This window comes from Grammomys surdaster, unplaced genomic scaffold (assembly GCF_004785775.1).
Source record: "Grammomys surdaster isolate TR1022 unplaced genomic scaffold, NIH_TR_1.0 125769, whole genome shotgun sequence".
NCBI lineage: Eukaryota > Metazoa > Chordata > Mammalia > Rodentia > Muridae > Grammomys > Grammomys surdaster.
Window position 1 is genome coordinate 1,785,628 of NW_021620600.1, and position 14,055 is coordinate 1,799,682.

General features: G+C 51.9%; 1 protein-coding gene across 1 annotated transcript in view; it reads left to right on the forward strand.

The window, feature by feature from the left end:
- The window catches only part of Otog (otogelin), a 72,253-nt gene that overhangs the window by 37,397 nt on the left and 20,801 nt on the right, over positions 1 to 14,055 (forward strand). Inside the window, exons 31-38 of the mRNA XM_028788915.1 lie at positions 3,476 to 3,502; positions 6,765 to 6,932; positions 7,863 to 8,141; positions 8,727 to 8,844; positions 9,787 to 9,866; positions 10,293 to 12,058; positions 12,748 to 12,916; positions 13,181 to 13,326. Of these exons, the coding sequence (XP_028644748.1) occupies positions 3,476 to 3,502; positions 6,765 to 6,932; positions 7,863 to 8,141; positions 8,727 to 8,844; positions 9,787 to 9,866; positions 10,293 to 12,058; positions 12,748 to 12,916; positions 13,181 to 13,326 (2,753 nt within the window). The remainder of the gene's footprint in view (positions 1 to 3,475; positions 3,503 to 6,764; positions 6,933 to 7,862; positions 8,142 to 8,726; positions 8,845 to 9,786; positions 9,867 to 10,292; positions 12,059 to 12,747; positions 12,917 to 13,180; positions 13,327 to 14,055) is intronic.

The following is a 14,055-nucleotide window of genomic DNA, read 5'->3' on the forward strand; positions in this document are numbered from 1 at the left end:
AGACAGAGAGAGAGAGAGACAGAGAGACAGAGAGACAGAGAGACAGAGAGACAGAGAGAGAGAGAGATACATGCCATGCCCTAGGGTTACTGGAGCTCACCCCTGAAGAAGCTGGTGCAGACCTGTGTCCTTAACTTCATTGTTAAGAGAATCAGTCACAAACCCTGGACTCCAAACTGGCTTTGCATGCTGTGTGACCTCAAACAAGCTGCCAAACTTCTCTGAGGCTCAGTTTTTAATCATCTGAAAACTAGGAATCAACAGGCTTACTAAAAGCTCAAACTGGATAAGAAACATAGAAGCCCTTCATCAGCTAAGCTGTGGAGAGGTCCTGCTTACTCAGAACAGGGTCTGTGGATGCCTCTGTGAGGTGAAAATATTCTATGTGTATGCATGAGTGTACATACATGCTCACACACACATTTACACGCACACACACACACATACACAAACATATGCATATACTATTGGGAGTATAAATGTATATTATAAGACAAAGAATAAGTAAAGGGGGAAATGACATGCGGAGAAGGTTAAATTTATTGGTCATTTCTCTTAGATTCCGATATCCCATAGGATAGTCCCTAAGTTCAACAAGGGAAGACGATCTGGTCCAGATGCCAGTTCTGCTAGTCTGGGACCTGGGTTCGTTCCCTTCTGCATAGCACAGGAGTAAAGCTAAGTCCCCACCTCGAAGATGCTGAGAACATTCAGTGATGCAAAGCTCACAGTCTGGCTTGGTGCTGTGCAACACTGTTATTAGGGGCGTTAGCTCCAGGCAGGGGAACCTCATGGAGAAGGTGGAGGAACATTCTCCCTTGGCCTCCTTTTTTCCCTGCCTGCTCCCCCTGACACCCTTCAGCATAGATGCTGGATGCTGGTGGGATCTCCTCTCTCTTTGCCTCTGATAAGCACCCTTCAGGATGGAGAGGGATATACAAGTTTCTGGAGGACCTACCATGAGATGCTACATGTGTGCTGTCTTGTGTAATAACCGGGACAAGGCTGAAGCACTTGGCAGGGCTGTGCACTTACAGGGATGCCAGAAACCCCAGGGATCCAACTCAATAGTATTTTAATGCAGTATCTTTAAAAATTGCTGTAAAAATACTGTTAGTGAACAAATATCAAGGATGCTGGCAGCACATGCCTTTAATCCCAGCTCTCAGGAGGCAGACACAGGAGGATCTCTGAGTTCTAGGCAAGCCTGGTCTATAGAGTGAGTTGCAGGACAGCCAGGGCTACACAGAGATAAACAAAACAAAAGGTCTTTATTATCAGTTTCCCCCTTGTCTAAGTTTCAGGATGGCTCAGTGGGACTCCATTACTGATGATTTTAATGTTTTGATATGTGTTTATTATGAAGCTTTTGTATTCATTTTGATGTGTTTAGAATGTCACATTAAAGCAGAATTAGATATTGGCCTAAACAAAACAAAAACAATTTCTCCCAAAATTAATAAGGATTTTAGTGAATACTAAGATATCCTAATGGGAATACATGTCCCACACTGAGCTATGAGCTTATGAGACATTGAGGCAAGGGAGGGTAAGTGTGAGAAATATTACATAAGATATTTTAAAATCAACACTCCTGGGCCAGTGGGATGGCTCAACAGGTAAAGGAGCTTGCTTCCAAACCTGACAACCTGATTGTCCCCAGGACCCACATGATGGAAGGAGTTGATCTCTGACCTCCACATCCACATGTATGTCATGGTACATACATCCTCTCTCTCTCTCTCTCTCTCTCTCTCTCTCTCTCTCTCTCTCACTTACACACACACACACACACACACACACCACTAAATAAGTAGGAAAAGTCCTTTGCTAACACATTAAAATGAGTGGTGTTCAGATCAAGTACAAGTAATGTATTTCTAAGGTTGGACAGATAGAGGACAGATGTCTTTTACAAAAATGTTTTTGCATTGATCCGGCGTCATTAGGCTGGTTGGCCCCAGAGATCCATTTGCCTCTGTGTCCCCGGCACTGGGTTGAACTTGCTCCTTATGCGAGCACCCAATGGAGTCATACACCCATACCCTTAGAGTCGTATGGTTCAACACTCCGTGTCCACACGGAGGACAAACAAATGTTTGTCCGTAGCCTCATGAAAGCTAGCTCCTCACTCTGTTTTTATTTTTTGAGGTCTTTCTATTTAGCCTGGAGCTTATTATGTAGAACAGGATGGGCCCCAATCCACAGGGATCCTCCTGTCTCTGCTTCCTGAGTGATGGGATTAAAAGCATGTACACCATGCCTGACTTTATCTCCTGATCCTTAATGACCTTGCAAGAAGGAAAGGGGGCATGGCCAAATGTGTTGCTTGTGAGTTTAGGGTATGAAGAGGAGTTGGTGACTTTCTTCACACCACACCCATGTGTGAGGCAAATCCGTCTTTAGTCTTTACCTCGGGTGCTCCCAGCTGCTTCCCGGTAACCTTGCTTGTTCTTGGTTGGCATAGTCTGACAAGGTCTGCACAGCTCCTCCTTCGTGGACTGAAGAATCAGTAAGAGATGCTACAGAATAGATGCAGACTGTCCACTAGAGGGCGCGTTGGCTCCGTGCTTTTCCCCCCTAAGAGCTCTTTGGTGGGGCCAAAGGGACTTTTGGAGATGCCTGGGGTCCTGGAGGCCATTTGTCCCCTTCCATCCGAGGCTTAGGAACTTCTATCTCACGTTTGCATTGGTTCTTTGGGGGCTCTTCTGCACCGTATCCAACCAGAGCTTTTACGCTTGAGTTCTGTTGTCCTTGAGACAGGATCTCTAGTCCAGGCTTACCTCAAACTCCCTGTATTGCCAAGGATGAACCTGAACTTGATATTTCTGCCTCCAGCCCCTAAGTGCTAGGATTACAGATATGTACCACCACACAATAAAAATGCAGTGCTGGAGACCAAACCCAGGATCTTGTATGTGCTAGGCAAGCACTCTACCTATCTGTGCTATGAGTGTGGACTACACCTTACTCATACCCCTTCATTCTAATCTTGACCTTTATGGCCACACAGAACACACTCTTCTGCTAAATTAATTAATTAATTAATTAATTCATTCATTCATTCATTCATTATCACACTGCTAACTTCTGTTCCAAGCCAGGCTTTGCTGTAGGGTGTAGGGAGGGACCACTGAATTTCCTCCTCTTAAGTGTATGGATCTCTGTGTGGTGGTGGTGCACGCCTTTAGTCCCAGCACTCCAGAGGCAGAGGCAGGTAGATCTCTGAGCTCCAGGCCAGTCTGATCTACAGAGTGAGTTCCAGTACAGCCAGAGCTATCCAGAAAAACCCCATTTCAAAAAAACAAACAAACAAACAAACAAAAAACCCTCCAAAACAAAAGAGACATATGTTTTTCTAAGTCCATCCTTCAATCTTAGAGTTTTGGAAACAGGTCAGATCCAGTTCTTGATGAAGGAGGAGGCTGGGTACTAGTGCCCTGCTCACGAGAAATTTCTCTTCTTTCTTCTTCAGCATACGACTGTGACTTCTTCAACAAAGGTAAGCCAGTTTCTCCCCAAGTAGAGCCTCAGGGGCCCTGCCCTTGGGCCACATCAATGCTGACCTCCCCTCAAGCTGCTGGCCCTGGAGAAGCTGAGATATGTGATTGGAAAGGGCTGTGTGGTATAAAGTTTGATGGTGCAGGGCTCAGGGATGTCCAGGACTGTATCCACATCTGCTCTAGCATTCCTCTGAGGTCCAGGGCATTCCTCTGATGGAACCTTCTTGGGGGTTCCACCATTCAGGATAGATTCACCAGGCAGCAGAAACCCATGGGTATTAGTGGGCTCAGCCCACAGCCTTCCTCCTTGGGCCCAACAAGCTCACAGAATTTACCCAGAGTGCTCTGAAGACCTGTGTTGTCAAAAGCAGGTGTAAACTGCTTTCTCTTAGAATGGTTGCTGAAAACCTAGATGGGTCTTCAAATGCCCAAGGGTTCAGGGAGCCAAGATATGCACCAATATCTAGATTAGTAATGAATATAAAAATACAAGTCATTACTAAGGACTGAGGAAGATTAGTGTCCAGTATTAGAGCCACTTAATCAATTTGATCAAAGGTTGTATGGGCTGTGGCAAGATGGCTGCCAGACTAGTTCTTAGTGTCAAGCTTCATCCACTTGGGTCAAGGTGGTGCCCTGGAGGCATCCTGTGCCCTCACCTTTCCAAATTCCAAGTCTCCACCCAGCAACAGCCACCGGGAGCTGGCCTGTGAAGTGGGCACAGGCTTCATGAGCATTCTGATGTCAATTTGGGTTTAAGAAGCATCTTTCCAGGCAAGACTATTGAATGAAAAAAGAAATAAGAAAAACATGATTGCTCCTAGATATGGTGGAAGAGAAAGTTTACTGTAGACAAGAAACGTCAGACTCCATAATGAACCTGGCCCTGAGCCAGGCCATTCAAGAAGAACAGGGAAAGGGGAGACAAGAGGTCAGGAGGCAGAGGCCAAAAGGCAAAAGGATAAGAAAAGGACCAGTAACCAAAATGGCTGGATCATATAGGGCAGAGCAGCTGTGGGGTATGCCAGCCAGGAGGACCCTGTAACAGGTAGGGACCGAGGGATGCTGGGAGGACCCTGTAACAGGTAGGGACCAAGGGATGCTGGGAGGACCTGGCGGCCAGCGTCAGCTTTAATATGTTAATAGGCACCTCCCTAGCCATGTGTCCCTGGTTGGAGACCTAACAACTCTGGCCTGTGGAAAGGACACAGAGAGAAGACTAGGGATCCCTGAGATGAGGGCTGGACCAGCCCGGTCCTGTCAAATGGTAGTTCTCAAGGGGCTGCTGATGGCTGGGATCCTCAGTGCCCAAAGGGATGACTCTGGGAGGAGAACTGCATTCCCTGGGACAAGAGTGTCCCTGTGACATCAGGCAAGACATTTCAGCAGCACAGTTCTCTCGTCTGTGGCATTTGCGGTGTCAGTAGCTGGCAAAGGACAAGCTGCTTCTAAGCATCCTCCACCCTTCTTCCCTCCCTCCCTTCCTCCCTTCCTTCCTTCCTCCCTCCCTTCCTCCTTCCCTTTCTTCCCTCCCTCCTTTCTTCCCTCCCTCCCTTCTTCCCTTCCCCCTTCTTCCCTCCCTCCTTTTTTCCCTCCCTTCCTCCTTCCCTTCCTCCTTCCCTCCCTCCTTTCTTCCCTCCCTCCTTTTTTCCTTCCCTCCCTCCTTCCCTCCCTCCCTTCTTTCCTTCCTCCCTCCCTTCCTCCTTCCCTTTCTTCCCTCCCTCCTTTCTTCCCTCCCTCCCTTCTTCCCTTCCCCCTTCTTCCCTCCCTCCTTTTTTCCCTCCCCTCCCCCCCCTCCCTTCTTCCCTTCCCCCTTCTTCCCTCCCTCCTTTTTTCCCTCCCTTCCTCCTTCCCTTCCTCCTTCCCTCCCTCCTTTCTTCCCTCCCTCCTTTTTTCCTTCCCTCCCTCCTTCCCTCCCTCCCTTCTTTCCTTCCTCCCTCCCTTCTTCCCTTCCCTTCTTCCCTCCCTCCCTCCCACTCACCCAGTCCTTGCCTCATTTTTTTTCTCCCAGCACTCTCTGTGACCCAGGCCTCATGGGGTTCTGGGAAAGAGGACCCTTGCAGAGGTACATGGGAGCGCCTGAGCACCCGAGCACCTGAGCACCACATATGCATGCTCCAAACCCTGCATCTGTCAAAACTGGCCATTGCTTTGGGTGTCCACCCCATTGAAACTAGCCAGTGTGACACACTGGTTTGTTTGTTTGTTTGTTTTTTGTTTGTTTGTGGGGAGCTGGTTGCTGATTGTTTACCAGCACAGTACACTGTCTGCTTTCTAATGAAGGATTCAATTGGGGAGCCCAGTGCAGATCCACACTACAGAGCTGTGACTGGTGTGTGTTTGCTCCTAGGGCTTGTAGGGTGTGGTGAAGAGATGCAGGGAGAACTCCCCTAAGGAGGTGACATATGAGCTGGTCTCCAGGGACTGGGTAGGCGTCTTTCAGGCACAGAAGGAGGAGGATTTCTCTGAGGGAGGAGTGGGACCGTGTGGTAGAGATGAGATAGGACAGGTATGTGTCTCCTTCAGTGAAGCAGGAAGGAATTTCAGTGTGACAGGAGCCCTTGTGGGGTGGAGGGCAAAGCAGGGGTCCAGTATGGAAGAGCCCTGAATTAAAGCTATGCTCTTAAGACTCTGTCTTGGGGGTGAGGAAAGCCACTGGGGACAGTGGCTAGGAAGGTGACCCAGACACCTATGGGATACAGTAGAGGCAGGAAGGTCATTTATAGAGCTGACACAAATGTCTGGGACACACACACACACCTACCACCTTCTACTCACAACTCTACCTCCCCCAAACACAAACAAGACCTGTGCATGAAATACCGATACAAGCTTTGAGCTCTGGGCTCCTGACTGTCCTCCCTCAGGATGGGCTGGGCAGAGACCAGTATTGTATTTCCCCAAAGGTAACCCTGATGGAACAATGTCTGCTGGGACAATGGCTTATGCTTTCAGGGGTGACCGTCATGGACTCCCTACGCAATGGCTTAAGCACAAAGGGAGGGTCTGTTCCCGTCAGGACTGCTAGCCTGGGGTTCCTGTCCCACTGTAGCTAGCCTGGGGTTCCTGTCCCATTGTAGCTAGCCTGGGGTTCCTGTCCCATTGTAGCTAGCCTGGGGTTCCTGTCCCATTGTAGCTACTGTGATCTTGGACGAGAAGCCATCAAGAGCCCCTCTCCAGCACCCTGCCTCTCCTGAACTCCTGATTGGTGGGAGCTGTGGGTTGGGCGGTGACACTTGTGACAGAGACTCTTCTCCCCAGCACTAGGTAAGGGTCCCTACCAGCTGTCTAGTGTGGCGGCCGGCGGTACACTTGTGGCCGTGAAGGCAGTAGACGGTGACATAGCCCTTGTGAGGGCAGAGGATCTGGCGCCAGGGGACATTTCAAGCTTCCTGCTGACAGCTGCTCTGTACAAGGCCAAGGCCCACGGTGAGGCCCACCCTTTGGCTGCTGTCCAGCCATCTCAGAAAAGGCAGTATTGATAGGGGCGTGGGGGACGGTGAAGCCTGCAGCCACCCACAGGGCTCCAGCCCCACTTACTGTCTCCAGCCCCACTTGCTGTTTCTAGTTCAGACTAGTTTCTTGACCTCTGTGACCCCAAACTGCCAAGGACAGGACTCAGACAGGTCTTCCCCACCCCATCCAGACTTGTTCTAAAGAATCTCAGGGGCAGCACCTACTCTCCTTTTGTGTCCTCTTTCCCTTCTCTTCTGGCTTCTCTCCCCTTCTTGCTTTCTTCCTCTCTTTCCCCCTCATCTCCCCTTCTCTTTTCCCCTCCCTTTTCCTCTCCCCTTTCCTCTCTCCTTTCTCCCTCTCACCGGGTCTTAGGCACAGGAATCAGAGACATTAGGAAACTCGGGCACTGTCCAGCAGGAGTTCCAGTCCTATGGCACATATCAGCAAGAAAAAGACTACTTTAGAGTCAGATGTGGAGTCTGCCTGTCAGGACAGCTTAGGATCTCCTGGTATAGGGGCTTACTGTGACAGGAAGAGATGGAGAACATTACACATTATGAGTATACTGAGCTTTCAGAAGTTTTGCAGGCACCAGGGCAGGCAAGGTTTTCTGGTGGAAAAGGACCGGGGAGACAGGATAGGAGACAGCAGCAGCTGAGGCCTTCTGTAACCTCCTGCCTTTATCCACAGAGAGGATGGCCAGAGGGTGACTGGTGAGTGGGAAGGAGGAGATTGAGGACAGGGAAGAAGTTCAAATGAGCTGAGTCAGTGACAGGAGAGTAGGGTCCAATTGTCCCTAGGAAGTTGTCATCCTCAACCACTGAGCGTGAAAGCACATGCTGGCATGCTGCACCCCCAAATTTGCTCTCTCTGCATACTGACCTAACTCCTGTGGCTCCGCAGACACTGATGTGGTATCCCTGGAGGCAGCTGACAGACCCAACTTCTTCCTGCATACCACAGCCAATGGCTCTATAGGGCTGGCTAAGTGGCAGCGCAATGAAGCCTTCCATCAGCATGCCTCCTTCTCCCTGCACCGGGGAACATGGCAGGTTGGCCTGGTGGCACTGGAGTCCCTGGCAAAGCCTGGCTCCTTCCTCCATTCATCAGGCCTTGAGCTGGCTCTGCGGTCATACGAACACACAGAGGCATTTCGTGGTGGTGCGCTCTTCCACCTTCTGGGTAAGGATCTGCCTGGGCATCGCTCTTGGGTCTGAGGCTTCTGCCTCATTCAGTTGCATTCCCTGCCCTTTCTCCTCTTCCCTTCCACATGTCCCCAAGGACAGAAATCTCTGGCTTTTGGCAAAGGAGAGACTCTTTGGGGTTTACTCCTGGAACAGGAGGTGTTCTGATCTCCATATTGGCAGGTCAGGAAGTGGTGGCAGGGTGGGCTGAGACCCAGGCCACTTTTGTAGTGTAAAAATAGATAGCGTTTGTGGAAGTGAGAGGAACTGGGAGCCTGCTGGAGGCTCATATCGAGCATGGCTTCTGTTTCCTGCCGAGGGCACTTATTGTCCCCAGGAGTTTAAGGTACGCCCGTGGGCCCGAGGAGTTGAGAAGCTAGCAAGACCTCCTCAGGCTCTCCAGACCCTGTCCCCAGTTGTCATGGATGCAGTCTGCTTGGACATGCTTCTTACTCTTTTTTTCTGGGTGTACTTACCTGTCCCCACCACAGGGCAGGGAAGGCATGGGCTGATCTGGAATAATTCCGGACACTGGTGTTCAGCCTCTCTCAGTCCAGAGACTTGGAGGGAATTGTCTTTCTAGATGCCAAGCCTTTGGGGGCTGCTTACCCCATCTGTGAGTGGAGCTACGATGCCTGTGCTAGCCCCTGCTTCCAAACCTGCCGGGACCCACAGGCAGCCAGCTGCCAGGATGTGCCCAGGTGAGACCAGGAGGTAGTGGGCATGATGTCATTGCCTTTGAGACAGAGAGTTGGAGCGCACTTGCGAGCACGTGCATAGTCAGATATTTGTGTGTGAGGGAGAGTGTGTACTAAGCTGGGTATAGGAGTGTGTGTGTGTGTGTGTGTGTGTGTGTGTGTGTGTGTAATGCGTCTTTGTGTATGTCTTAGCCATTTTTTTCTCATGACAGAATACCTGACAAGAGAAGAGGGGAGAAGGGTTTATTTGGGGACACAGTTTTAAAAAGGACCTAGTCCATTGTTGTGTGGAAGGCACAGCAGGGAATCTATGGGGGACATTCACATTCCAATCACAACAGTATATGTGTGCCTTTTATAAATGTTATATATCTGTATTGCACACTGGTGCACGGTGTGCATATAGCTTAACTGTGTGTTTGTATGTGTAGACTAGGCATGGACGGGCTGTGTGAGGCTCACACACTCGTGTGAGCTGGTTCTATGCAGTTAAGGATGGTTGAGCATAGCACAGGGATGTGCAAACTGGTGTTTGTGGACATCTATATAGGTGTGTGTGTGCAACAGGTCTATGTTTTAGCATTTTTACAGCCCCAGAAAGAGCCTATGGGCCGTGTGAGAACAGGCCTGTGAGGAGAGCCTGAACATGTGGATTGGTGTGCACAGAGCCACACATTGTTCACATGTGTCACTCTGTTGGCCAGGGAACAAGACATGGGCACGGGTGCTACTGTATACATGTGTGATAAGGTCTCTGTGAGCTTCACATGAGAGTGTGCATGACAAGCACGCATACTCACACATGACAAGCACACACACACACACACACACACACACACACACACACACGGCATACAGAAGGGTGGGGCCTGTGTTCTATAAAGGCAAAAGAGGGAGGCCAGCACAGTGTTCTGGTCACTAGCCAGCTCCCTGCTCTGTCCTTAGGGTAGAAGGCTGTATCCCTGTGTGTTCCACTCCTAAGGTCCTGGATGAAGTCACACAGAGATGTGTCTACATGGAAGACTGTAAGCAGCCTGGGGTTCTCCTTCCTCTTCAGACTCCTTCATGTCTCCAGGGTGTCACTGAAAAATTCTGCTCAGGGTCCTAGGTCCTGGAGAAGCAGAGTCAGTACAGGGCCTTGGAAGGAAAGATCTTCAGTGCTCTGGGGTCTTATCTGGTCCGCATCTCAGAGAAAGAAAAAGTGAGGTGCAGAAGTCTTGCTTGGGGTCTTGTTTTGGATGCACAGGGCAGCCAGGCTCAGGCAAAATGGACAGAGTCCATCCATCTTGTTGGTTTCTATGGACAGAGGCCCTGGCTGTGTGCCATCAGAAACTGTGCTTGACCCATCACTTAGGGTACCACTCCTCCAGCCCCATAACTCAGTGCAACCCCACGAGGACAGCTGGGGCAGTCGCCCCCTTTTTTTGAGCCTCTTCTCTTGTCTGCCCCAGGTGTGGAGCCAGCCTTGCGGGGTCCCACGGAGGCTCTTGGCAATGAGACTCTGGCACCTGGCCAAGTGCTACCTACCACTGGTGACAAGCAGCAGCTTCCACAGGAGCCCCCTGGAGCCTCCACCCACAGCCCTGTCCCTGTCCCAGTAGCCCCACTCACCTCAGCCCCAAACCTACCAATGGCTGCCACTGAGGGGCCAGTGCCATCTCCAGGATCCACCCAACCCACGCTGCAGACACCACTGGGGCTTACAACATCTAACCTTCCCGCTGGCCACACAGAGGCCACAGCCAGAGAGGAAGGGGCTGTCAGCTTCCTACCCACTTCTCACCTCCCAGGGTCCTCGTCATCCCTCCCCAGTTCCCTGCAGACACCCACATCTGGCATTGTGTCAGGTACAACAGAGACAACTAAAGTAACCGTAACCTTTGCAGGGAGTCCCAACACCACCGTCGCCTCCCGGTCACCCCCTGTACCTCGCTTCCCACTCATGACCCAAGCTGTGACAGTCCCAAGTCATGACTCCTTCCCCGTTAAAACCACACCCCTGCAGCCCTCTTGGCTATTGAGCCTCTCTTCCAGACCAATGACTTCCCCTGGAGTGAAATCCTGGCCCCCCACCTCCCCAGGATCCCACCTGCCAACTGCAGTCACTAAGGAGGCAAATAAGACAGTGACATCCCTGACTGTCCTGGCCCAGAGAACTTCAAGTTCCAGCCAGCCCCTGGCTGTGGTGAGCACAGCACACAGTGGTCCTGCCAGTCCCCTTGTCACCAAGGGCTTGGAGGTGGTGTCAGCCACAGAGAAGGGAGAAGCTGGGCACAGCCAGCTTACAGAGTTGCCAATGTCACCACCCCCAAGCTCAGCACCCATTGACCTGCCTCACCCAGCCCAACATACCACCACAGCCCCCAGGCCTCCAGCTCTGTCCCCGGAGATCCCGGGTGCTGACAGCCCATCCACAGGCGCTCACAGACTGGGGACCACAGTGTTAGCTTCTCTAGAGCCAACTCGGCCACCCCACCTCCTCTCTGGCCTGCCTCCTGACACTAGCCTGCCCTTGGCTAAGGTGGGCACATCTGCCCCCGTGGTCACACCTGCCTCCAAAGGCTACATTCCCACCCCTCTGCCTCAGCACCAGGCCACAACTTTGGCCACGGCCATGACTGCCACCCCACTTGCTCAGACACTCAGTCTGACAGTGCCGCTCATGTCTGCTGTGGAGGAACAGGGACACTCACCTAGCCCGAAGGTTCCTCAAGTAACAGGTATGGCTCCAGACCTGTTTCTGGGAGCCACACTGCCAAGCTTTGGAGCCTCAGCTGTGACTGCTGGGGTGCCCCCCACAGTGTCTGTTGCCCCACGGAAGAGCACCACTCAGAGAGCAGCCATTCTATCTAAGAAGGTGTCTCCACCCACCCTCATCTCTGACTCTGTCCAGGGTGGGTTCACAGAACTCACGCCCATAGTGAGCCGTACTATTACTCCCTTGGTGACTGAGGCTGAAGGCCCCCGGGCTGCCACAGTGCCACTGGTGCCCACTACCTACTCCCTAAGCCTGGTGTCAGCCAGGACGGCCTCCCGGGAAGGCCCACTGGTTCTGCTGCCTCAGCTGGCAGAGGCCCATGGGACCCCAGCAGGACTCCAGCCCCAAGAAGATCTAGTGCGCCAGGCCACCACAGAGCAGACCGGGCGCTCAGCTCCAGCCCAGAGCATAGCAGAAGGATCGATGGAGGCTGAAGTGAACACTTCTGCCACCTGTGTGGTGAGTGACTTGTTAGGTCCTTCGGTTTGTGGATTGTCCCCAAGACCTGGGCCTCTCCCTGCCTCTAGGATGGCCATCTTCATAAGCTGTGCCTGTTGGGGCTTCCTGTCCATTTTTACTCTATACTCCAAGATGACACTTGTGCCCCTGGCCTCTTTCAACCCTATCTGAAGCTCCTGGTACTTTAAAACTCACCAGGTCCCCCGAAACCACAGCAGGGTCCCACCTTGCCTCTTTGGGTCCAGGGCTGATTGAATGCTTGGTGTGTTTCTGCAGGGTGTGGTGGGAGTGAGCTTTGGACTGTGAGAAAGAGTGAACGCATGCGCGCTTACTGCTCAGCTAGCTTTCCCTATGCTCACACTGTATGGGGCTTAAAACCAAGGAGTGGTGTTGCCCACGTTCAAGCTGGGTCTTCCTGCATCAACTAAAACAACCCCCCCCCCACGTATGCCCACAGTCCAACCTGATCCAGACAATCCCTCCTTGAGGCTCTCTTCCCAGGGATTCTTGGTTGACTCAAGTTGACTTGACACTAGCCATCACAGGGGGTCAGTTCCCTAGTTTTACCTCATTGTTACCTGCCCTGCTAGGACCAGAAGGGTTGTTCTGGTTTGTCCCAGAAGGGTCGAGGTAGGCAAGACCATAAGCTCTGAGGGTCACTCACGTTGACGCTCCATTTTTTGTCACAGCCCATCGCTGAACAGGACTGTGTTCGTCACATATGCCTTGAAGGCCAGCTAATACGTGTAAACCAGACCCAGCACTGTCCTCAGGGTGCCGTACGCCCTCGCTGTGGAGTCCTGGGCCTCGCTGTGCGGGTGGGCGGGGATCGCTGCTGCCCACTCTGGGAATGTGCCTGTGAGTTATGAGGTCGGCCATAGCCTCTGTGTCTTTTCCCTAGACCGTGTCTCTTCCCTCATCTGTGCGTTCCTCCCCATATGTCTGTAGAAAATCTCATCTGTGACTCCTGGCCTGACAGATTTCCTTCCCTTGTGTGACCTCTGAACTCTGTGAGACACCTGATCCCAGGAGCTCTCCAACCCCCAGGGTGTCTGACTCACCTGCTCACCTTCCTGGTGGCCTTGGAACCACCTGCTTGCTCTTCTCTGCCCCTGCCTCCAGGCCGATGCTCACTCTTCCCAGACTTGAGCTTTGTAACCTTTGATGGCAGCCATGCGGCTCTATTCAAGGAGGCCATCTATATCCTCAGCCAGAGCCCAGATGAAACCATCTCTGTGCACGTCTTGGATTGCAAGAGTGCCAACCTGGTACGGTACTGGCCCCCGCTGTTCTCCTCACCAGGACCTGAGATCTGAGCTAGTCTGAGAGGGGAGATTGGGTGATATGATGGAGTTCAAGGAATGCCAGAGGTTATGGGGGAGGGCCATGGCGGTGTCTTTCTCTGCCACCCTGGAGGTTCATGGAATGGTAACTGGTCAGGTCAAGTGACTGAGGGGATGAGTAGAGCAGAGTTGCCACCTCCTGACCCTGGGATCTGCAGGATTCTAGTCCCTGCTACTTACCAGTCTCCTTTGAGTTGACACTTAAGTATAGAGTATGGAATGGGTAGGCCATTCCAAGGTCACAGGTGCCACCTACAGAGGCTGGTCCCCTAGGATAACCCTGCGAGCCAAGTAGATGGAGGAAGTGCCCTCCTCCTCTTTTTCGTTTCCTCCTTTCTTCCTTCCCTCCTTCCTTCCCTCCCTCCCTCCTTCCCTCGTTCCCTTCCTCCTTTCTTCCCTCCCTCCCTCTCTCCCTCCCTCCCTCCCTCCTTCCCTCTCTCCCTTCCTTCTGTCCTTCCTTCTTCCCTTCCTTCCTTCCTTCCTCCCATTTTCTCTTTCTCCCTGCTTTCCTTCAGCTGGGTTTGCATGAGGTCAGGAAACAGTCTTTGTACCTTCTATCTAGCCTGCAGGTATGCTCATGTTTCCTAGATTCACACAGTTGGAGGAGAACTTGGGGAGTTGAGGCTCTGGCCTGATGAGGCTGGTTTTTCTGCA